The 24,606-nt window shown below is 45.0% G+C and overlaps 1 protein-coding gene across 3 annotated transcripts in view; it reads right to left on the bottom strand.

The window, feature by feature from the left end:
- The window catches only part of FKBP5 (FKBP prolyl isomerase 5), a 96,275-nt gene that overhangs the window by 39,250 nt on the left and 32,419 nt on the right, over positions 1-24,606 (bottom strand). For all 3 annotated transcript variants that reach the window (XM_084755215.1, XM_084755214.1, XM_084755213.1), the window contains 2 exons: positions 10,985-11,110; positions 6,861-7,005 (listed from right to left, as the gene is read on the bottom strand). In XM_084755215.1, coding sequence (XP_084611341.1) covers positions 6,861-7,005; positions 10,985-11,089 — 250 coding nt within the window. In that variant the 5' untranslated portion in view covers positions 11,090-11,110. The remainder of the gene's footprint in view (positions 1-6,860; positions 7,006-10,984; positions 11,111-24,606) is intronic.

The following is a 24,606-nucleotide window of genomic DNA, read 5'->3' as shown; positions in this document are numbered from 1 at the left end:
CCTCAGGCACCAGCAACCATTTTTTTTCTGTCTCTGTAAACAGTTAACACAAGTGGAGTCACCCACATTCATTTAGCATGTCTTTGGGGTTCATCACTGATGTAGCATGTGACAGACAGTCCTTCTCCTTTAAGACTGAGCAATACGGCCAGGTATGGTGGCACATTTAATCTTGGGCAGAGGGTCTCTGAGTTTGAGGCCAGCCTGATCTACAGAGTGAGCTTCAGGACAACAGGACTACACGGAGAAACCCTGTCTCGAAAAACCAAAGTGGGAAAAAAGACTCAAGTAATAATCCACTGTATGCATTTTCTCCGTCACCTGTTGAGCACACGTCAGGTACTTCACCCTTTGACCCTCGCGGCCGAAGCTGCTGTGAACACGCCGTAAGCACGAGGCCTCGTAACCACTTCTTTTGGATACCTATCATAAGAAGCTGGATCATAGATGAGTTTTGTGTTTAATTTCTTTTCTTTTATAAGCAGTTTTTATTATTCTTATTTTCCCGGCATGTATGTCTGTGTGACAGTGTCGGGTCCCCTGGAACTGGAGTTACCTAGACAGTTGTGAACTGCCATGTGGGTGCTGGGAATTGAACCTGAGTCTTCTGGAACTACTCCAGCCCTAATTTTTCTTTCGTTCTTCTTCTCCAAACTCAGTTTTTTTGAGACAGGGTCTGTAGCCCTTGCTCTCCTAGAAGGCACTGTATACATCGGGCTGGCCTCGAACTGAGAGATCCACTTGCCTCTGCCTCCCAAGTGCTGAGATTGCAGGTGTGCTGCACCACACCAGGTTGTATTTAGCTTCTTGAGGAGCTGCCTGCTATGTCTTTATATAAAGGTGACGTTGCTCTGCCTTCCAAGAGAACAGAAGTATCTGTCTCTACGTTCTTGTCAGTGCTTCTTTCTTGCCTTCTCTTGACAGCATCCACCCTGATGTGTAAGCTAATCCATCACCCTGCACTCGGCTTGCATTGCCTAGTGATAAATGATGCTGAGCACCCTTCCATGCTCACTGGCCACCTGTATGTTTGCATTCCTGAAACTTGACGGGCTTCAAACTCCTAGGCTTGAGCAATCCTCCCGTCTCAGCCTCTGGAGTGCTGGATTACAGGCATGTATGACCCTGCCCCTGTCCTTTCCATTTTTAACAGTATTTGCTGTAGAGAACATATTCACTGTGCACTGTGGGGAACAGCCCCTTCTTAGATGTACTTCAGGAGTTCCTCTCTTATTCTGTAGATCCCTCACAGTAATATTCCAAAATTACTGCCAAATCTAATGGCATGAAAGTTTTCTTGTGTTTTCTTCTAGGAGTCCAGCTTTTGCTTGTCTTTATTGTACATTGAATTACTAATTACTTACAGCACACACCAAGGACCCAATTCATTCTTTCTTAGAAGCACATAAACCCTGGTAACATCAAAGTGGTGTGGTATTTTAGAGAACCACCCACTTTCCTTACACTAGCGCACTGCTGAGCTGCAGGAGAAGAGCACCTGGGAGCCTGGAGGAGCACAGCTAAACCACACACAGCTCCTGACACTGGCTGCACAGGCCTTCTAGTAAGGGCTTAGTATTATGAGATAAAGGCTAATCCTTATTTTAAAGTACACATGAACTTCACATCACAATCAAGCATTTTGCTTCTAATAAATCCTACAAACCACAAAGCATCAACCCTGGGAGAGAAGTAGTTGGAATGGATTGGTACCCAGATGCTGAGGGCTGCTCTTCCTTTCTGTTTTTCAGACAGGGTTTGTCTGTGTAGCTCTGGCTGACCTCGAACTCACTGAGATCTGCCTGCCTCTGCGTCCCAAGTGCTGGGACTAAAGATGTGTGTACTCACCACCATTTGGCTAAAAGGTTGTATGTGCCAGTTACCTTTTGGGGGGTGTCTTTTTGTTATTTAGCTCCCCCCAACCCTCACCTGGAGCTGAGGACTGAACCCAGGGCCTTGGTCTTGCTTGGGCAAACACTCTACCACTGAGCTAAATCTCCAACCCGTGTGGGCTGTTCTTACACCTGGCCTAAGCTGTTTCACATCTAAGGTCTGACGAAACTTCAGAAACACCACCTGGGGTTTGAGTGAAGGCGGAGTCACTGTGCCCAAGTGAACTAACACCATAACCTCACTGTACCTCGGTCTCCTCATATATAAACAAAAACACTTTCATGCTATCGGATTATAAATATACTCATATTGTAAATGTAAGCACACATTTGAAAGTTATATATATACTCAGTGATTTTCATCAAAGGAGACAAGAGACATCCCTTAGAAAATTAAGTCTTTTCAACAAGTTGGGGAAACTGGACATTTAAGTTTTCTAGTCCTCAAAATGTGATGCGAGTGACAGCAAACTTTAAGAAAGCACTTGCTTTGTTTTACTTAGTGCTTTACAAATCAAGGAAGGATGGTTCAAAAAAGAATTTGGGCCCGGCGGTGGTGGCACACGCCTTTAATCCCAGCAATCAGGAGGCAGAGGCAGGTGGATTGCTGTGAGTTCAAGGCCAGCCTGGTCTACAAAGTTCATGATAGCCAAGATAACAGAGAAATCCTGTCTCAAAAAACCAATAAATAAATAAATAATAAATAAATAAATAAATAAAAAAATGGAGTCATTAGCAGCTAAAGAGGGCAGACAGAGAGAAGTGCTCTGGCTGGAAAGGGAACAGGTGAGGACGCCACTGTCAGCTACAGAGATGGTGTTTACACGGATCCCACTTCCAAACAACAACATGGAGAGGGCATAGGAAGGCACAGCAGGACAGCTCAGCTGAGATGTCTGACTTTGGCTTTAAATGAGATATATATGTGTATGCCACACGAGTGTTCGTGCATGTGGAGGCTAGAGGTTGATGCAGGCGCCTTCCTTGATTGCTCCCACATTAAATAGAGGCCGGGTCTCCCAGCGCTCACTGGTTCAGCTGGTCTGGGATTACAGGTGGGCTGCCATGGCACCCAGCTTTGATGTGATGCCGGGGTTGGAATCCAGCCCCCACGCCTGCATGACAAGTGCTTTACCCACTGGGCCATCTTCTTGGCCCCGATGTCTGGGGTTTTAGAGGAAAAGATGACTTCATTTAGACAAGTGCACGTTCCTATTCCTACAATAGAGATAATCTAGCGCTCCAGGTGGACAGCTGCTTAGGCCAACACGGACTAACTCTAATAAGAAGCATAAAACCAATCGTTGTTTTCCAACTGATGAACCAAGAGAAGGAAGCTACAGACGAAACAGTTGCACAGTTCACACACGTGCAAAGCCAAATCCCTGAGCCACTGAGTCTGTTTATTAAAAAAGTCTGGCACACCAATACCATCATCATTTACCATGTTTGTATGGAGTTACCACCAAGTTTGAAAAGATTTTACAGTTAATTGGGTGTATGCCTTTATCTTTATGTCTGATTGGAAATGTGCTCATGTGTGCAGGTGCACTCGGAGGCCAGAATTCCCTGGAGCTGGAGTTACAGGTGCCTGCCAGCAGCTGCCAACATGGTGCTGAGAAGCAAATTCTGCTTCTCTGCAACAGCAGTATATGCTCCTTAATTGCTGAGCCATCTCTTTAGCCACAGAATTTAGCAACTTTTAAAGATTTATTTACTTTATGTGCTTATGTCTGCGCCTATGCCTGTGTACCATGTGCATGCAGTGACCTTGGAGGTCAGAAGAAGGCGCCGTAGCCCACGGAACTGGAGTTACAGGCGGTTGTGAACCGAACCACCGTGGAGGTGCTGGGAACTGAACTCAGGTCCTCTGCAAGAACGGCCAGTGCTCTTAAGTGACTCCTCAGCCTCCATTCCAAATTTTATGATTTCTTTTTTCTCTTCAAGATGGGGCTTCTCCTTATAGCCTTGGCTGTCCTGGACTTGCTTTGTAGACCTGGCTGGCCTCGAACACAGAGATCCCAAATGCTGGGATTGAAGGTGTGCGCCACCACACCAGGCCCAAATTTTATCAAGTTTTAAAAGCACATCAACCATAATTCCAGCACCTATGAGGTTGAGAGTCAAGAAGATCACAAGTTTGTGCTGGAGAGATGGTTAAGTGCACTGACTGTTCTTCTAAAGGTCCTGAGTTCAATTCCCAGCGACCAGCAACCTTGACTGTCCAGGACAGTCAAGGCTACACAGAGAAACCCTGTCTTGAAACAAACAAACAAACAAACAAACAAAAAAAGAATTTACACAATAGCACCCCCGCAAACAACAATAATAAACCTAAAGCGAAACTATCCCCTCTTCTGTAACACAGTCCACAGTGGTAACAACCAGTTCTTTCCTTTCCCAGCTTCCTGGGACAAAAAGCCTGGCTAAGCAGTGATTTAAAGGTTATATGACTGCGTAAGAAGAGTTGCAACACAGCCGCGACAGTCGTTTTACTGTGACTGCAGCCAGTAGTCTTTTGTGGTAACCACAATAATAAACACCCAAGTGTGTACTAGGCTAGGCTGACCTGTGCAACGGTGTGAATTATCTTCATCTCATATAGACCTTATATAATAGGCTGTAGTAATAGGACACACAGTGATTTTTCGTGTAGATGAGGAAAGCTGCAGTCTAAAAGACAGTACAGAGAAGCAAACAGGCAGACAAGCAGTGGAGCAGTGCAGCGCCCTGTTGTACATGCATTTTTATAATTAAGTTTTTATAGTCAGGCTCATAATAGTTCTATTTCAAATACTAATCTTAGGCTGGGTATGGCAGTGTGTATCTTTAATACCAGCACTCAGGAAACAAAGGCAGGCAGATCTCTTCAAGTTTAAGGCCAGTCTGGTCTACATAGTAAGTTCCAGGACAGCCAGGATAATACAGAGAAGACTATGTCTCAAAACAAAACAAAATAATAAAGTCATACTAGAATACCAAAATTAGCATGGAACGTCTCTATACTATAAGAGACTAGAGAGCTAAAGAGGCAGTTACTCATACTACTTCCATTTATATTTATTTTTTATTTTGATGAATTAGCTACCAGTATAAAATACTAATATTAAACCTAAATGAAGACGGGTGTGGTGGCACATGCTTTTAATCCCAGCACTTGGGACACAGAAGCAGGCAGATTTGCTCTACAAAGTGAGTCCAGGAAATCCAAGACTACACAGAGAGACCCTGTCTCAAAAAAAGAAAAAAAAAAGAAAAAAGAAAGAAAGAAAGAAAGAAAAAGAAGAAGAAGAAGAAGAAGAAGAAGAAGAAGAAGAAGAAAGAAGAAGAAGAAACAACTAAATGGCTTGGCTATATATATATATATTTTTTTTTCTTTTTTTCTGAGACAGGGTCTTGCTGTGAAGTACAACACAGCTTTGAACTTATGGTCCTACCTTGTCTCCTGTGTCGAGTAGTTTTATATCAACTTGACCCAAGCTAAAGTCATCTGAGGAGCGAGCCTCAATTGAGAAACTGCCTCCATCAGACCAGGCTGTAGGTAAGCCTATAGGGCATTTTCCTAATTAGTGACTGATGGGGGAGGGCCCAGCCCACTGTGGGTGGGGCCATTCCTGGGCTGGTTGGTCCTGGGTTCTATAAGAAAGCAGCCTGAACAAGCCAGTGAGCAGCACTCCATGGCTTCTGCCTCAGCTCCTGCCTCCAGGTCCCTGCCCTGTTTGAGTTCCTGTCCTGACTTCCTTCAAGGATGAACAGCAATATGGATATGTGAGCCAAATTAAACCTTTCCTCCCCAGCTTGCTTTGGTCATAGTGTTTCATCACAGCAACAGGGACCCTGACTAGACACCTCCCAACTGCTGGGATGCAGCTGAATGCCACACTGTGCTTCTGAGCTCCGTGGATGCTAGGGAAACTCTAACAACGCAACTACACCTCCAGTCATTTCTAACTTTACAAAAGTGAAATATGTTTGACTTACTATAAGCCAAGATGAATTCATTTGTTTACTTCTGACTGAAGAGGTAGAAAAAGTGCAAACCTACAAAGAGCTAGGAAAAGGCAAGAAAGCAGTGTCACCGAATTCTCAGGTGGCTGTGTCAAAAGTGGACAAGAGGGTCAAAAGGTCAGCTGCATGCCGTGCTATGCCAGAGCACTGGTCTAGCTTGTACTCTGAATGGACCTTATAAATCTTGCACTGGTCACTGGGAAAACACTGGGGCCAACCGTGGTAGGCAGATATCCCCCCACGCCCGCCCCCCAAGGCAGGTTTTCTTTGTATAACTGTTCTGGAATTTACTTTTGCCTCTGCCTCCCCAGTGCTGCGATCAAAGGTGTGCACCCCCTCGCCTGCCTGGCAGATACTCTAACAGTGTCAAACCTCAGTGTCCAGACGCGAAGCCACACGCATTAATACCCACTGTTCTCATAGAAAAGTCTTATGTCTCAGGAAGCTGTAAGCACCCAGCAGCCACAATTTTTTAAAACTAATTTTTACCTGAAAATGCACTGGCAACAAACACTGTCAGTTGTTTTCCTTCAAGTGTCAGGTTTATTTCATTCAGCTTCAGGAAGCACCTGACAAGCCTGAATAATCACAGTCTGCCCTTGCAAGTAAAAATGGCATCTCATGAAAAACACTGAGCTAGCTCAGTACCCAACTAGCAGTGCAGCAGCCCCTGACGAGGAGGGTGCACGGGAGCCCTAATCAAGCCCTGAGGTGAAGCTGGATAGGGACAGACAGTGACAACATGGCGACTGAGGTACCAGCAGTTTGTTCACTAGTAGTAATGTCAGTAAGTTAAGGCTTCGGCTTCGTCCTGTGGAGAAAAGAACTGGACACTATGGATCCCGAAAGGACCCAGAGACTGCGTGGGCTGTGGACCCATTTGCCAGCGATGTACTCCATTCCCTCTGTAGGTGCAGACAGAGACAGTCTAAACAAACAGTGCCAACACGACCCTCTTACCTTTGCCAAGGCTAAAGACAAACGGCTCGTTTCTATCATGACTGGAATCAAACTTCTTCCCACTTGACAATTTTCCTTTGTAGTGGACATAAACTTTGTCACCAATCATTGGGGTTTCCTCACTAGTCCCCACTCTCTTGACAATCTAGAGAAGATAAACATAAGGGGAAAAAGGTATAAAGCATAAAGAATAAAAAGGCCACACAGGCGACTCCAGGGAACCAGGCAGATTTGCAAACTCACTGTCATTCCTTAAACTGCCTTTCACTAACCTTTCCTGTTACATTTTTGTTTTGTTTATTTTGTTGTTGGTGGTGATTTTGTTATGTTTTGGTTTTTTGTGGTTTTTGTTGTTGTTGGTTTTGGGTTTTTTTGTTGCTTTTTTTTTTTTTTTTTTTGGACACAGGGTCTCTCTGTGTATCCTTGGCTGTCCTGGACTCACTTTGTAGACCAAGCTGGCCTCGAACTCACAGAGATCCACCTGCTTCTACCTCCTGAGTGCTGGGATTACAAGTATGTGCCACTGCCCCTTGCTCATGTTACATTTAATACTGCTCCTTACCACAATATTCTCTCAAAATGTTAAGTCAGAAGCAGAAGCAAAAGGGTCACTGCAGGGGACAGCCTGATGCACACAGCCAGTCCCAGGCCACCTGGTTTACACTGCGGAACCTTATCTTCAACAGGACAAAGCCTCAGCAGGGGACAGCCTGATGCACACAGTCAGTCCCAGGCCACCTGGTTTACACTGCGGAACCCTATCTTCAACAGGACAAAGCCTCAGCAGCCAGATTTGATTGGCTGACTGCCCCATTCTCAAAGCACAGACTTATGAGCAGGCATAGGTACACAAACTAAATTCGGCCAAAAAGACTGCTGGACTTGTAAACGTCACTTAGACGGCCATAGCAGAGTGGAAGTCGTGGCTTATTTACTTCCGCCCTTTGCTAAAGAGAGCTGATAGTCATAGACTGTTCTGCTGCTATATGCCTGATGTCACAGCTTACACTGCCATTATTTGAATAATCTATAAAATCTAGACTTGGATTATACCAAATAACTTGGTTTCTAATAAAGAAAAAGAAAAGGGGGAGGAAACTTCAAGGTGAAAAATATTTATCTATCATATAAAATCCAGAATATTTATTTTATTCTTGGCAGAGCAAGCTGCTAATGCAGTTGGTCAATTCTTGGAAATAATTCAACCCAGGCGTGTGGTGGTGCAATTCAGCCTGCCACTCATCATGCCGAAGGGAGCATTTCCGTGGTGCAGAACTCAGCAGCTAACCCTGATAATGTCCTCTTTGGGAAGGGTTTGATTTCATGCAAATGATTCAGTTATTTGGCTTTAACTTCCTGGAGATGCCTCTCTGCAGCCCCACCTCGCATAAGCATCATAGACACAGATTCTTCAACTGTCTCAGCTCCCAAGCCCAGAGGTTGTGTAAAGGAAAACAGGCAATACTGCTCTTCCAGGCCTCAAAAAAAAACATTTCACACACAAAAAAAAGTCTAAAAATCCTATATGAACTCAAGAGACTCTGGACCCAGCTGTAGTGATCGGTGGAGAGCCACACTTTAGGGCTGTAAGAACACCCTAGAACGTGGAATGGACAGTGGGAGTCAGACAGCCGTCGGCATGGAAACAACTGCTATGGCATCACTTTGGTGGGCTGTACGTGTGTGTGTGTGTGTGTGTGTGTGTGTGTGTGTGTGTGTGTGTGTGTACACGCGCGCACGTTTGAGTCTGTTTCCCCAGCAGGATGAAACTTGTGCTTAAGTCTTAAGTTGCCTTAAAGATAAAAATCTAGTCTTTATTTGAAAAATGTAAACCCAACTTTTTAATTTAATTTTACTTTATTTTTGGTTTTTCGAGACAGAGTTTCTCTGTGTAGCCTTGGCTGTCCTGGGCTCGCTTTGTAGACCAGGCTGGTCTTGAACTCAGAGAGAACCTCCTGTCTCTGCCTCCCAAGTGGTGGGATTAAAGGTGTGCGCCACCAAGCCTGGCTTGTAAACCCGACTTTTATTTTTCTTGACTGGTATTATAAATTCTACAAACAGGAAACTTAACCCAGGGAGGTTAACAAATGTTCCAGGTCACAGCTGCCAGACCCACTGAATCGTCACCAAAAGCCCCTGGGTGACTTGAAGGGTCTTCTAGACAGTAACAGATGTTATGACCCAAAGAACTTCAAACCACAAACATTTATAATAAGCTTAAAACTTGTTGTTTTTGGTTTGCTCCCCAGAACAAAGGAGACTACAGTTTACTGTCTGTTTACTAGAGGGCTCTGAGTAAGCTGGGCAGCGATGTCTATCCCAGCGGAGGGACGCTGTGGTGGGGTCAAGCATGGCTAGCACCGCCCTCTCTAAAGCTGGCACTGACATCTGACTGCTACTGGGGCGGTGCTGGGACTGAGGTCTTCAGGATGGAAGTGGGTGGCAGGTGCTGTGTGGGCTCCCTGTGGAGGCACTGTGTTCCTCATCACACAGAGCGTGTTCACGCCTTGCTTATGCCTCCCAGATCGTCACGCCTGCCCACCCTCTGCTTTCTGCTGTGAACTGCCCTTGCTACAAGCAAGGAGACGCAGGCACGCCATGTTCTTGGACTTCTCAGACTACAGAACTGTGAGCCAAAATAAACCTCTTTCATGAATCATCCAGTGCTCTGCTACGGAAGACACAGGGCCGGGGGACCTTGGAGGCTGGTTCTCTGAATGTGGCAGGCTGAAAAGATAAGGTAGGAGATGTTGCGGACAGCCTGAAAAAATCTCCACTGTCGGGAGAAGCTTCCTAGAGCTCTGGAGGAGTAATTACAGCTCCGAGGCTGAGAAGGAGTACATGGACATTCTGAGGAGAGGAAACTGTGAACAAGTGCTGACACAGGGCCATGAGTTTCCACATGGCAATAACACTGAGAATATGCAAGATAAGCTCATCAGAAAAAAAAAAGAGAGAGAATTAACTACATAAAGCATGTGTGACAGCAGTGTGGGACAAGCAACTGCTTAATGCGCTCAACTCATTGAACCTCTCGGTTTCTGTTTATTCATCTACAAAATGGGAGAATCTGGCCCATCCTGCTGGCACAGAGCAGTAATCCCAACTATTTAGGAGACTAAGGTAGGAGGATGGCAGGTTCAAGACCTGCCTGGGTTACAGTATGAATTCAAGGCCAGCCTGGGCAACTTAGTGAGACCTTGTCTCAAAATACGGAGTAAATAGGGCTGGTGATGCACTGGTCTAGAACACACAAGGCCTTAGGTACCATGCCCAGTACCACCATCATCAAAAGGGTACTGTCTCCATTACACTGCTGCTAAGATTAAAAATTAAAAATCATGTGAGGGGTCTGAGGAGCTGGCTCATGGGGTCCTCCTGCTTGCTCAAAAGGAGCTGAGCGACTTCATATCCCTCGGACCCATGTAAGAACTTAATTATGACAGAGTGTGTCCGCAACTCTGGTGCTGGGGGACAAAGACAAGTAGACCCCAGGGGGTTGCTGGCTACCCAGCCTTACTGAAACAGTGACCTCCAGGTTTGGTGAAAGACCCTGTCTTACAGAAAAATAAGGTGGAGAAGTGACTGAGGGAGACATCCTGACAGAGGAGCAAGTACACATGCACACAACACTCTTCCCTCCCCCCACCTCACTCTCTCTCACACACACACACACTTTAAATAAATAGAAGACCCAAACAGATAATCTCTGTGCCCGTCCATCACAACACCAAGAAACAGTACTTGTATATAAAAACTAAGCCCTGTCCTTTTCCTTCAGATTCTTTAGCACAGTCACTGTGTAGTTTAGCACGCTAAGGTGGCATAGTAAAATAGTAATCCACATGCACACTCTGAAATAAGGAGGAATCTTTTCAAGCCAAGCATCAGTTGGACTTGTTCTCCAGGGCCTGAGGTGTGAGTGAGGAGGTGAGTTAATTTACCTAGCCGCCTCAGCGCCTGTAGTCTGAGAAGAACACACACACCAGTGGTGAAGGCGGATGAGAACAGCACTGCAGTGTGTGAGCCTTAGCCCCCGCCCCAAACAACATCTCCCTATGCTCTACAGCACTGTGGCCTCACCTTTAACATTCCCCCTATACTCTACAGCTCTGTGGCCTTACCTTTAACACTCCTCTGTCTTTTTTGGTAGTAATATCTTCTCCCTGTTCAGCCACGGTGGCAGCTGGGTTTTCTCCATTGTTACTGGCACCTTCATCAGTAGTCATTGTCTACTATAAGTAGAAAACCTGCCAGAAGAAACATATTTCCTTCAGTGAAAATATCATTTCTTTTTTTTTTTTTAAGATTTATTTATTTATTATTATGTATACAGAGCTCTGCCTGCATGTACACCTGCAGGCCAGAGGAGGGCATCAGATCACATTACAGATGGTTGTGAGCCACCATGTGGTTGCTGGGAATTGAACTCAGGACCTCTGGAAGAACAGTCAGTGCTCTTGACCGCTGAGCCATCTCTCCAGCCTGAAAATATCATTTCTTAATACACCTGAAAAGCCCTGAGAACTGAGCTTACATAATACTAATAGAGTTAAAACACCACAAACAACAAAAGCATTTGTTGTGCGTATGTATGGATGCCATCAGACGGGGAGGTAAACCGTCGCCCAGTTCTTCAATTTCCCGTCTAGCCGTGGTCCTAGGTTAGAGAGTAGTATAATTCAGGTCTGCTGGTAATTATAGTCATTACCGTGACTACACAGGGAGAAGCTGCCCTCCCAGAGCTTTCCAGCGTTCTTCTCTACAGCCATACTCCTGAGAGGGAGCAGAGAACTTGTTAGGGGTTCTGCTGAAGGCAGCAGTGAGGTAACAGCAGAGAGGTCAGCAGAGATCCACACCTCAAGAACGCAAGCCCGTGTCACCTCTGGACCTTCGGCAAGACTACACTTTCCACCTCTCACTTCAAACTGCTGCGAAATGAGGTTTAGGGGTTGGGTGGGCAGTATCATGCCAACAAAGCCCAGCACTCAGGAGGTAGTGGCAGTAGGGTTGCAAGTTCAAGGCCAACCTGAGCTACATAATGAGTTACAGGTTAGCCTGAGGTATGAGACACCATCTCAAGAAAAAAGAAAAAAAATTTTAAAGGGGTAGGGGGAGAGACATGATAAAGTTCACTTCCCGCCAGCACCCAAGGTACCTCTCACAGTAGACACTGACCTGTCCTTCAGACCTAGCCTCGGCTACTTCGCATCACACACCAGGCAGCTCCCCTTCTCTAGCCAGCCAGAGCTCTCCCACACCCGAGTTGGGTTACCCTCCACCACAGACGCCAGCTCCACTATATGTGTTCGAGTCGTTTTGCCTGTTTTCACCCTTTCTTAGCTCGCCCCGGTTGAATGTTGGTATGCGCGAGGCATTCCTGGAGGACGCAAGGGGTCTTTGAGAAGAAGGGTTGTGAGCTGCTCATATTCACAGTCGTCAGCAGGGAACGCGGAGCAGAACCGAGCTCCTCCCTCTGCTCCTCCTTCGGCTACTCCAAGCCTTTACTCAGAGCAGTGTGACTGGGATAAAACTCCTTCACAAAGAGATCTGAATTAAGTAGTATGGTGTATATTTTTAAATACATGAGTAATTTTTTCTTTCTTTTTTTGCTTTTTGTTGTTGTTGCTGCTGTTTTGTGCTTTTGTTTTTAAGACAGAGTTTCTCTATGTAGCCCTGACTGTCCTGGAACTTCCTTTGAAGACCAGGCTGACCTCGAACTCACAGAGATCCATATGTCTGCCTCCCAAGTGCTGTAATTTGACATTTTTTCAAGCAAGGCCAACCAATATTATCAATAATCAATAAGCTAAACAAAGCATGCTTGTCTACTGCTGTGATTAATTTTATACTGTTCCTTGATTGAATAGGGAAATGAAGAGTTAATGACAATACTTTTTTATTTTTATTTTTTTTGGTAGCCTTGGCTGTCCTGGACTCGCTTTGTAGACCAGGCTGGCCTTGAACTCAGAGATCTGCCTGCTTCCAACTCCCAAGAGCTGGGATTAAAGTGTGCACCACCACACCCGGCAATACCTATTATTTTTAAAACAAGTTCTTGTGTAGCCCAGGCTGCCTTCAAGCTGGGCATTCTCTTGCCTCAGTGTCCTGAGTGCTGAGGTTTAGGACCCCAGAAAACCCAGTTAGAACCACGCCCTTCTAAAGCTATTCCACATCAGGCTAAGAGCCGATGCGAGGCTCACTCAAGTCACCTTCTGGGCCCTCAAACCAAACGCAAACACAGCAGCTTCTCTACTTGCAGAAACTGCTTCACTGAGAGAGCTAATGACAGGCACCCAGAACACACAGTGTTCTCACTTATTCCCAAACAAGCTACGTTCTCTTCAGTGTGAGCAACTTGTGCTGAAAGATCTTCAAAGAGAACACCAAAATCCAAGGGCCAAGCCCTTGTGCTTGATTTTCTAGCACAGTTTATACCAGAATAAAAGGTCCAAATGTTTGGCTCAGGGTAAGTGAAAGGCTAGAACAAACTGTCCTCAAACAAACAGCAGAAGTTAAGCACCTAGCTCGCTCTGCAAAATGCTAGGCTGGACAATAAGGAAAGTTAGACAACAGGGCGGGTCCTTAGCTTCTAGAAACCCAGAGCTTGTGACAGCTTTCTGACGCATGAGAACGGGTATGAAGCCTGTAAACGGCAGATAAAATGGCCTTTTAAATCTCTGGAGGGGGCAGGCCATGGACTGTATGCATGGGGAATACGTCTTCTAGCTTCTCGCAGACACACCAACCTCGTCAGCAGAACATGATTGAAGCCCTGGACACATGAAGCCCAGTAGGTGAAAATGTCTTGAGAACTTTTCTCCAGTACCACCACACAGACTGCCTACCAGAAAAGGAGAAAAGGCCTTCCCAACAAAGCAACGGCCTTTTAACTGGTGATGTGCAGCATAACCAAACACTGAGTAGGGATCCCACACTGGATAGAGAAAACACTGACCAGCAGAAATGCTTTCTGAATGTACAATGGCCCAAAATCCATTCAAAAATAAACTGATAAGGAGCCCAAGGTGTTCTGCAGTGCTGGCCATGCACGGTGGAACTCTGAGGCCTAATCTGAGAGCACGCGTGCATTTGACCATGCATGCCATCAGACCATGCAATGCCAAACAGTGCTGTTTGCAATCCCTTAGCTCAGACTGCAGCCTATCGCAAGCTACGAACTGCAGTATTTTTGCTACACATACAGAGATTGTTTGCTCTTATAGGAAGATCATGGCTTAGGGACATACAGCAAGGACTTAATATTTTCCTACTGCCATTTCTCAGCAGGTAATATCGAAACTTAGTACATCTTTGGACTGGATTGTACTGGACAAACAAGCATATCTATCTGTTGGTATGTATATTTGCTTTTATCGTGAATAAATAGGAAAAATACATGCACACCAAAGATTATTTTAACGTACACTATTTTAAAAAAGATTTTTATGTATACAGTGCTCTGCCTGCATGTACCCCTGCAAGCCATAAGAGGGCATCAGATCACATTATAGATGGTTGTGAGCCACCATGTGGTTGCTGGGAATTGAACTCAGGACCTCTGGAAGAGCAGCCAGTGCTCTTAACCGCTGAGCCATCTCTCCAGCCCATAACTAATGTACACACATACATACATACATACATACATACACACACACACACACACACACACATATTTATTCCACATATCTGGGATTGTTTAAGAATTTCTTGGCAGCCGGGCGTGGTGGTGGCGCACGCCTTTAATCCCAGCACTCGGGAGGCAGAGGCAGGTGGATCTCTGTGAGTTCGAGGCCAGCCTGGTCTAAAAAGTGAGTCCAGGACAGCGAAGGCTACACAGAGAAACCCTGTCTTGAGGGGGGAAAAAAAATTTCCTGGGCAAAAAGGAGTTATGAGTGGGAACAAACTTGGTCTAGAGCTGGTGGTGGCACAAAGTTTTAATCCCAGGTGCAAGACCTGATCTAAACAATATGCTTTTTATAGGTGATATGTGCCATAACCAAACTCTGTGGCAACAACAATTAGAAATATAGCCTCATGGTGATGTACTGGGAGGTATGTGTTACTTATGTGCCATTTCCTTCAAAAATGTTTAATGGGGTGGCCAGAGAGATCTGCGGTTAAAAGCACCCAGATGACTGAGGTTCAATCCCTAGTTCCAGGAGATCTGACACTCTCTTCTGGACTCTGTATGCAGATGGTTCCCAGACATACATGCAGTTATCATCTATACACATAAAATTAATTTTAAAAAGGAGATAAAAGCCAGGCGTGGTGGTGCACACCTTTAATCCCAGCACTCGGGAGGCAGAGGCAGGTGGATCGCTTTGAGTTCGAGGCCAACCTGGTCTACAAAGTGAATCCAGGACAGCCAAGGCTACACAGAGAGACCCTGTCTGGGGGGGGGGGAGAGAAGGAGATAAAAAAAAGTTTTCTCCAGCCAGGCACAGCAGTGATGGCAGCATATACCACTGCAATAAGAGCACCTGAGAGGTGGAAGCAGCAGTACCCAGGGCTTGAGCATCACCCTAGCTACATGAGACCCTGCAAATGGTCAGCCCTAAACACACACAAGCAAAACTATGTGACCTCAGCAGACTGTGTTCAGAAATTTACACACACACACACACACACACACACACACACACACACACACTCTCACACACACTCAAAGAATAAGAAAGCATAAATTCGAGAAGGGGGCATGGGAGGAATTAAAGGAAAAACAATGTAAATACAGCATTCATATATAAAATTCTCAAAAGATAATTAAATTAAAAATAAAAGATGAAGAAAAGGAAAACTTGGTTTGCTATTCAAGTAAGTATCAAATCCCCACAAGCCAAGTTGTTGAGTAACAACTTGGCAAAGGTACTTGTTCAGCACTTAAGGGATGTGAGCATTGCTAACCTCAGGGAATGGCAGTATTGCTGAGTCCATAGGAAGAGACACATGGAGAATCTTCAAAACAAGAAAATAAACATTTTTTTCAGATTTCAAAACCATACAGTTTTTTTTCCCAAGACAGGGTTTCTCTGGGTAGCCTTGGCTTTGTAGACCAGGCTGGCCTCAAACTCACAGAGATCCACTTGCCTCTGCCTCCCGAGTGCTAGGATTAAAGGCATGCGCCACTAAACCTGGCTACTGTCATATAAATCTTAAAGAATAAAGAAATAAAGTAAGCTGGGTGGTGCTGCACATCTTTAATGCCAGCACTCAGGAAGCAGAGACAAGAAGAACTCTGTGAGTTCAAAGCCAGCCTTATCTATAGATTAGGGCTACACAGAGAAATCCTGTTTTGAAAACAAACAAAAACCTTAAGTTTTCCAAATACTTTCCCTGAATTCCATTTATGTCATTGGAAGTATAGATTTTTATAAGCAAACAAAATAAAAGTATTTAATAAAATAAATTACTTTATTGTGTTATTAAAAAAAGACAGGATAAATTTTAAAACCTTTAAGACAAAATGAAGAGGTTTCAGTATTTTTCTGACAGAGTCCTGTTTTATTCTAGATTTAAAGTCACTTTTACCTAAGGCTGTTATTAATTCATGATAAAGTGTACTAAACCAAACCAGCCGAAGAAAGGAAATTGCTTCCCAGTTGGTACCCCAGAAAGGGAACACACAGCTCTGCTGCTATGACCATGCCAGACAAGCACGCCCTTTCCAAAGTGCTAGTCCAGCAAACACCTGAGACTCGACAGGGCACTGAAAACTTCAGTAACTAAGATCTCCCAATTGAGAAGCCATTTCCAAGCTCTGCCCAGTCTGTGCACATGACTGATGCTCTCAGCTCATCCCTGGCTTCTTTGTTAGGAGCACCAAGGAACCACAGCAAGTGTTTCTAAGCACTGCCAACTCCTGGCCTTGTCACCTATAGCTTCCAGCTCCACACAACTGAAACACACAGAAGAAAAGACACAGGAAGAAACGTAACTAGGTCTCAGATCACAGGGAAGCTTAAGTAGATATTAATTTTGATGTGTTTTTTTTTTATTGTTGTTTGTTTTTGTTTTTGTATAAGAATGGAATGGAGGGGCTGGAGAGATGGCTCAGTGGTTAAGAGCACCGCCTGCTCTTCCAGAGGTCCTGAGTTCAATTCCCAGCAACCACATGGTGGCTCATAACCATCTAATGTAATCTTATACCCTCTTCTGCAGATAAAGCACTCATATGCAATAAATAAAATAAATAAATCTTTAAAAAAAAAAAGAATGGAATGGAAAGCCCTTATGTAAATTTCACACTCCAATCTCTCTCAGCCTAGAGACACAGTAATAGATACTGACAAGAAATACACATAAAAAAAGAAAAGAGGCGTGAACTACACAGGAAGAGAGAACTACACAGCTGTGTGAAATTTTGCACATTTATTCAGCTACTTCCCCAAGAGAAATATCTTTTACATTAAGGTGGTGGAGTTGGACACAGACACACATGGACACAGACACACATGGATAGACAGTCTCAGTCTCAGTCTCTCTCTCTCCCTCCCTCTCTCTCTCTCTCCCTCTCTCAGATATAGTCAATCAGGAAATGACAGATGCTCTACATCAATAGTGACCAGATAAATGGAAAAAAAAAAGTTTAAGATGTGTTCCTACCCATCAGAATGGCTAGCATTAAAAAAAAAAAAACAACAGAGTGTGTGTGTGTGTGTGTGTGTGTGTGTGTGTGTGTGTTGGGGGCTCCCATGGTAATTGCTCAGTGTGTTAGCGTGCATTCTGAGCACTGAGGACCACAGGTGCTGGCTGGCCACTCAGTCAATCTAGAATTGGTGCAGGGCCAGCAAGATGGCTTAGAAAACAAAAGTGCTGGCCACACAGGTCTGAAAACTGGATCCCACATGGAAGAGGGAACCATGTTCTAAAACGAATCCTCTGGCCTCCACACAAGTGCTGGGGCATATGCACGCATACACACCAATAATAAATAAAAAACAAACTGATGCTGACCCTTGGCCTCTGCATACAAGTGCACACACATAGTTGGGTCTTGTGGTGCACGCCTGTAATCCCAGCACTTGGGAGAAAGAGGCAGGCAGATCGCTGTGAGTTCGAGGCCAGCCTGGTCTACAGAGTGAGTCCAGCACAGCCAAGGCTACACAGAGAAAGCCTGTCTCGGAAAAGACAAAACAAACAAGTGCACACACATACCAGCACACACACGCGTGTTCAACACATACACAACAGTCAAACTCAGAGTCAACACAGAATAGAGGTTGCTAGAGGAACGTTATAAGGTACAGAGTTTCTGCTTGGGGTGATGAAAAATATGGTAAGTGGCCAGGTGTGGGGCACATCAGATACAGTTACAACGTCTAAACCAATAAATTTTATTATACCTATGTGCATGTGACCAGTGTGTGACAGCTGTGACCAGCCAGCTGCAGTTACCCTCCAGTGTTCCTCCCCAGCCTTCCTCCCTTCCTGTCACATTTCCAGAGTCCTTCCTAAGTCCTGAGCTGCACTTGTAGGAGTGATTACATCAGTCTTTCAGTCAAGGGCTGCTCTGAGATGTCTGTTTTATGTCTTCAATATAGACAATGCTGTGGAGGACTCGCTCTTCTCACTACAGATCCTGAGCGGCACAGGACTGTTTCCCTCCCAGCTCCGTGTACACCACAGCAGAGCTGAGCGGCACAGGACTGTTTCCCTCCCAGCTCCGTGTACACCACAGCAGAGCTGAGCGGCACAGGACTGTTTTTCCAGGGAAGGGCATACAGCAGCCGCACTCCTCTACTGGAACCTCCAAAAACACTTTCCATAGCCCAGATTTGCTTTGCTGGGACTGTTTAGCCAGATGAATTATTGTTTTTTTCATTTTCAGTTTTGTTTTGGGATAGGGTTTATGTACCCAGGCTATCCTGGAACTATGTAGACCAAGCGTCTCTAGAACTCACAGAGATCCTCCGGCCTCTGACTCATGAGCACTGGGATTAAAGGTGTGCACTATCACTTTGGGCTGAATCACGTGAGCAGGAGGTACATGGTTTTATTACTAGCAAAACAAAATAAAACCTAGAAAATACTAGGCTAGCCAATGTTAACATTTCACAATAAAGATGCATCTGAGAACAGTATTTACCTCTGAACATTTTACCCTATCAGGCCTCAAACAGACTGAAAGGTAGTCCTCAGCTTTTGCTTATCGAAGTGATACCACAAGTTTTCTGCAGTGTTGACATGGACTCAAGCGACATGACATATATTAGGCATGCTCTACAACTGAGCTACAACCTCAGCTCCTGTAAGTCGGTGAAATTCCTAATAGCTCAGAAAAAAAATGTATGTATGCATCATTGATCAAAAATTCGGGGGAATTCTCAGAAACAGAAAGCAGATGTGATCAGAGGAGCAAACAAAGAAAAGCAAGCTGCTTCCCAGTGTGGTCTGATGAGCCTCTGCATGGCAGGGCCCGATGGAGTAGGGCTTCACAGACGCAACACTGCGCGGGCTGAGTGCTCACTAGAAAACTGGTGGGGCCAAGAGCAGGGCCTGTGTGGGATCACATAGGCCATGGAGGATTCTCTCCCTCCTACTGTGGCTCCTGTCTTTTCTCTATGGAAAGTACAAGAGTGTTCTTGCTTCTTCAAGTTCCAATAAGCAAACAGGTAGCTAGGTGGGACATTCTTCCCTCAGCCCCTACAGGCCTCCCATCCTTACGGGTGAACTGACTCCACAGGCACTGTAACATCCGTGTCTCCGAAGTCTTATTGGAGAGATGTCAGAACTTTTATCCTTTGGGTTTCCTCTTATTTATCTAATAATGTCAACATTAGGATCACCTGTGGAACTTTTAAAAGGCTGTGGGTGTCTGAGTCCAACCCCAAAGGGGCTGAGTAGGTCTGAGGCACCAGGCATCAGAGTATGCCACAAGGTCCCAACATGCAGCCAGATGTGGCTGGGACCCACTGCTTCTCTCTCTCTCTCTCTCTCTCTCTCTCTCTCTCTCTCTCTCTCTCTCCATCAAAGTACTTTTTGCTCTATGCTGGGGCAGATTTTTGTTGATGGAATTTCTTAATTCATCATTTGGTCAGCAGCTATGGCCAATATTTTGTTTAGTCTGTTACAAAGACTTTTTGTTTTGTTTTGTTTTTTCAAAACAGCGTCTCTCTGTGTAGCCCTGGCTACCATGAACTCTTTGTAGACCAGGCTGGCCTTGAACTCACAGAGATCCACCTGCCTCTACCTCCCAAGTGCTAGGATTAAAGGTGTACGCTGCCGCCGCCGCCACTTATTATTTGATTGCTCAATTTCCTTAGCACTTTGTAATTTTGCAACTGTAAGTTCAAATCTTTCTGCAAATAATATTTAGAGTTAAGAAAGGACATCTCTTAAGAACAAGTATTTGGCTAAAGGCTGTTTAAAAAAACAAACTCTTTAATCCCAGCACTCCGGAGGTAGAGGCAGGTGGATTGCTGTGCGTTCAAGGCCAGCCTGGTATACAGAGTGAGTCCGGGACAGCCAAGGCTACACAGAAAGACCCGGTCTCACAAAACCAAAAATTAAATAAAAATGCCAGGTGTGGTAGCACTCACCTATTATTGCAGCACTTGGGAGGCAGAGGCAAGTGGATTGCTGTGAGTTCGAGGCCAGCCTGGTCTACACAGCAAGTTCAGGACAGCCAGGGCTAACACAGAGAGACCCTGTCTTGAGGGGAAAAAAAAAAAGAAAGAAAGAAAGAAAGGGGAAAAAAAAGAAAAGAAAAAGAAACAAACAAAAAAGGCAACCATGAAGTGCCGAGTCTGTGTGTTCCCTGTCTGTGTATTCCTTGTGTCTTTCAGAGGTACACGGCAACAGCAAAGGCTGGAGGAGAGAGACAGGTAGGGCATCCCGAGTTTAAAGTGAAGCCGGAGAGGGATACATAAAGATGCTAAGATGATATTTGAAGCAGGGTTTACAGGGGAAAATGAAATGTAATTTATAGAGGGAAGTAGAGGTTCAACTGTACAAAGGACCAGTCATGCCTAACGTCATAAGGGAAACAGCCAAGAGGGAGTGAGAGGCAATGAGTCAAGATGAGGGCCCGCAGTCTCCCAGGAACTAAACGCTTACAAGCTGCACAAGTTAGAGCTAAAGTAACAGTGTGGCTAAATAAGGATATCTCTTTTTAAAATACGCTCTTTTTAAAAATTAATTAATTTTATTTTATGTGCATGGGAATGTATATCTGCATAGCAGATGCATGTCTGGTGCCTACAAAGGCCAGAAGAAACTATATGATTCCCTGAGATGGAGTTACAGACGGTTGTGGGAACTGAACCTGGATCCACTGCAGATAAACAACCTTGTAATACTGACAGGAAAAACAAACAAAAAACAAAAAGCTGACAACAACACATCTTTCTCCCTCCCCAGCTTTTTTTTTTTTTTAATGCCAGGACCTGGAACTCACTATGTAGAGCAGGCTGGACTCAAATTTGCAGAGATCGGCCTGCCTTACAGGTGTGTGCCATCACACTAGGCACCAACATATTTGCTTATATGTAATCCAGAAAGAAATTTGCTAAAGGAAGAATTTTCATTCTTTGTTTTCCAGTTAATCCAACATTTTTAAATTAACTTGCCCTGGTTGGTGGTGGTGTAGTACACCCTTAATCCCAGCACTTGGGAGGCAGAAGCAGGAGGATCACTGTTAGTTCAAGGCCAGCCTGGTCTACAGAGTGAGTCCAGAACAGCCAGGGCTACACAGAGAAGCTCTGTCTCGAAGCAAAACAAAATGAATTACATTCGGTTTATTAATGGGGAGGGAGGGGTCACACTAGAGCATGCATGTGGAGGTCAGAGCACAGCTGCCGGGAGCCTCTTCTCTCCTACTGAGTGGCTCCCAGGAACCACCTGCTGAGCCTTCTTACTGGCCAAATTCAAAGTGGAAGTGCCTTCCAAAGCAGGAAGGGAGCCCTAGCTGGGACGTGTCGAGCAAGGGGTGCTCTCAAGTCTTGGTAGTAGTTAAGTTTAATGATCATTAAGATAAAAACATTGTCACAACTAAGCAAATCAAACTGGTTCTCGAGCCTTTTCTTTTCTGTACCGGAGAACGAGCTCAGGCTGTGTGTGTCAGCAGCACTCTGGGCGCACTCTTCCTCAGCCTGGCTCACAGGCTTTCACAGGTCAAACCTCACTGCTGACTGCTAGTGCTTTGGGCAGCACAACTGAAACATGGCTGCTGAAGAAGCTGAGCGCCACTGAGACAGGTTAAAAGATCTAGTCCCATAGCACTCAAGGTCCTGCTCTGCAGCCCTACACTGGTGTCCCGTCACACATCTAGGACCTCAGCGTTTGCCCGGAGGCTGAGGCAGGCAGCACAATCATTCCTAGGCACTGTCTTGACTTGATACCTTGCTAACAAACCCCACAGAGCTCTGTAGCCAAGCCACAAGCCCACACCTTAGAGGTGCAGCTTAAAAAACGCTGTTAAACGCTGTAGAGACTGATGATAACTTTCAACATTCTTCACATCTTCCTAAGAATAACACCTCTACTCGGGGGCTGGAGAGCAGCAATGGCCGCTCTTGTAGAGGGCCCAGTTCAATTCCAGGCACCCATGGCAGCTCACAGCCGCCTGGCACTCCAGGTCTAGGGACCCTTCCATCTTTCCTGGCCTTCTCTGGCCTCAGGAATGTACTTGGTATACATGCAGGGAAAACAACCACATACATTAAATTAAAAAACAAAACAAAACTCATACACAGCTCGAGTCTGCTGCACAGGGTGTGCATTGGAAGAGGGGTAGGTAGTCTTACACAGCAAGTATACTCCAAACTCTATATTTTAACTGGAAAAGTTAAAGTTAAAGTCGAAGGCCATCTTATACGCTGGAAAATACAGTGCCTATGCTGCGCCAAGCACTGTTCTAGTGGGAACAGAAAATGTGTCTCCATGAAACATGCATTTGGGGGGCTGGAGAGATGGCTCAGCAGATAAGAACACTGTTTACTCCTCTAGAGCTCAATTCCCAGCAATCACATAATGTTTCACAGGCACCTATACTGGAATCTCCATCTGATGCCCTCTTTTGTCACCCAGGCATACATGCAATAGAACACCCATACATTAAACAAACAAACAAACAAACAAACAATATTTTTTAAACCCAAAAGAACAAAAAATTAAAAACCTCAAAACCACACATTTGGTAAAGGAAGAGATAGCAGGAAGGAATCTCCGTAACTCTGGGCCACACTGTTGTTTGGTTTGGTTTGGTTTCTGAGGCAGGGTCTCACTCTGCAGCCCTGGATAGCCTAGAACTTGCTAGGGTAAGCATGATAACCTCACGTTCAGAGATCTGCCTACCTCTGCCTTCCAAGTGCTGGGATTAATTAAAAGGTGTGCTACCATGCCTGGTTTCATGTTGTTAATCTTAAAAACAAAACAAAAATCATATTTCTACTTGGTACCAGAGTGGTAGATTATTAACCAGTAGTGACTCATTAATGTCTTATAGTTTAGCTCCAAGTCTGCTGCTGTTTTCTAGGGACAGACCAACAGAAGCCAGTCAATAATACCCCAAGTGTGGAATGTGTTGTTTTTTTTTTTAAACTCCACTACTTAGTCTAAGTAAAAGACATATAAGCAGCACTCAATAAATGGTGAAATGAACTGTCATTTTCAAAGGCAGTATACAGAACCAATGCTAAAGTGCCACGACATAGAGACTACTTCTCTAAATTAAATCTGGAAAAATAAGATTTGTTTCTCAGCCAGGTACAGTGGTACAAGCCTGTGATCCCAGCACACAGGGATGCAGAGGCAGGTGATTCTCTGTGAGTTCGAGGCCAGCCTGGTCTACAAAGCAAGTCCAGAACAGCCAAGACTACAGAGAGAAACCAAAACTACAGAGAGAAGGAGAAGGAGAAGGAGAAGAAAAAGATGTATTTGTTTCTCCTCAGGAATGGAAATTAAGAAAGCCTGGGCACAATTACACATGCAGGTCTGAAGTACACTAGGTGCACATCTGTGTACACACAACACACACCAAACCATCTAACTACTTAGTTCATTTTGGTAGTGAATTGTCATGAACAGAGGACCAGGGCCACACCTCACCAGTTCCTGTAAGTGCATATCAACCAGCAATGGAAGGAAAAGATGGTTCCCAGAGTTGCAGTGACAGGGAAAGAACCTAGAACCAAGATCTTATATGCCATCCTCCCTGGGCTGGAGCCTAACTGCTCTTACAGAGGCACCCACACAGCAGCTCACACTCATCTGCAATTCCAGTTCCTGCTTATCCAACGCCCTCTTCTGGCCTCTGCAGGCAATGCACACATGTGGTGCACAGGCACCCAAGCAGGCAAAACATCCATACACATAAACAAAACATTACATTCCCTTGTAATATACCACGTCTTGTTAAAACATTTAAATCAAGCAGATGGTTTTTTGGTTTTGGTTTGGATTTGGTTTTAGTTTTTTGAGGCAGTGTTTCTCTGTGCAGCCCTGGCTGTCCTTGATTTGCTTTGTAGACCAGCTGGCCTTAGAACTCAGTGATCCGCCTGCCTCTGCCTCTCAGGGCTGGGATTAAAGGCGTGCACCACCACACTGGCTTCCTTATGTTTCTTAAAGGCCATTTGAAATCCAAAAGAAAAACTGCAGAACATCACTCTGTAACAAGAGTTGAAAAAACTAAAGAATGATTTCCTCAGCACTCTAAAAAGCACACTAATGAGCCCGGTGTGGTGGCCCACCCATGCCTTTAATTCCAGCACTTGGGGGAGAGAGACAGGCAGACCTCTGTGAG

This window comes from Acomys minous (genome assembly GCF_964271855.1).
Source record: "Acomys minous genome assembly, chromosome: 13".
In the NCBI taxonomy this organism is placed as follows: domain Eukaryota; kingdom Metazoa; phylum Chordata; class Mammalia; order Rodentia; family Muridae; genus Acomys; species Acomys minous.
Note: the sequence above shows the minus strand (reverse complement) of the source record. Positions and strands in the feature narration are given on the sequence as shown.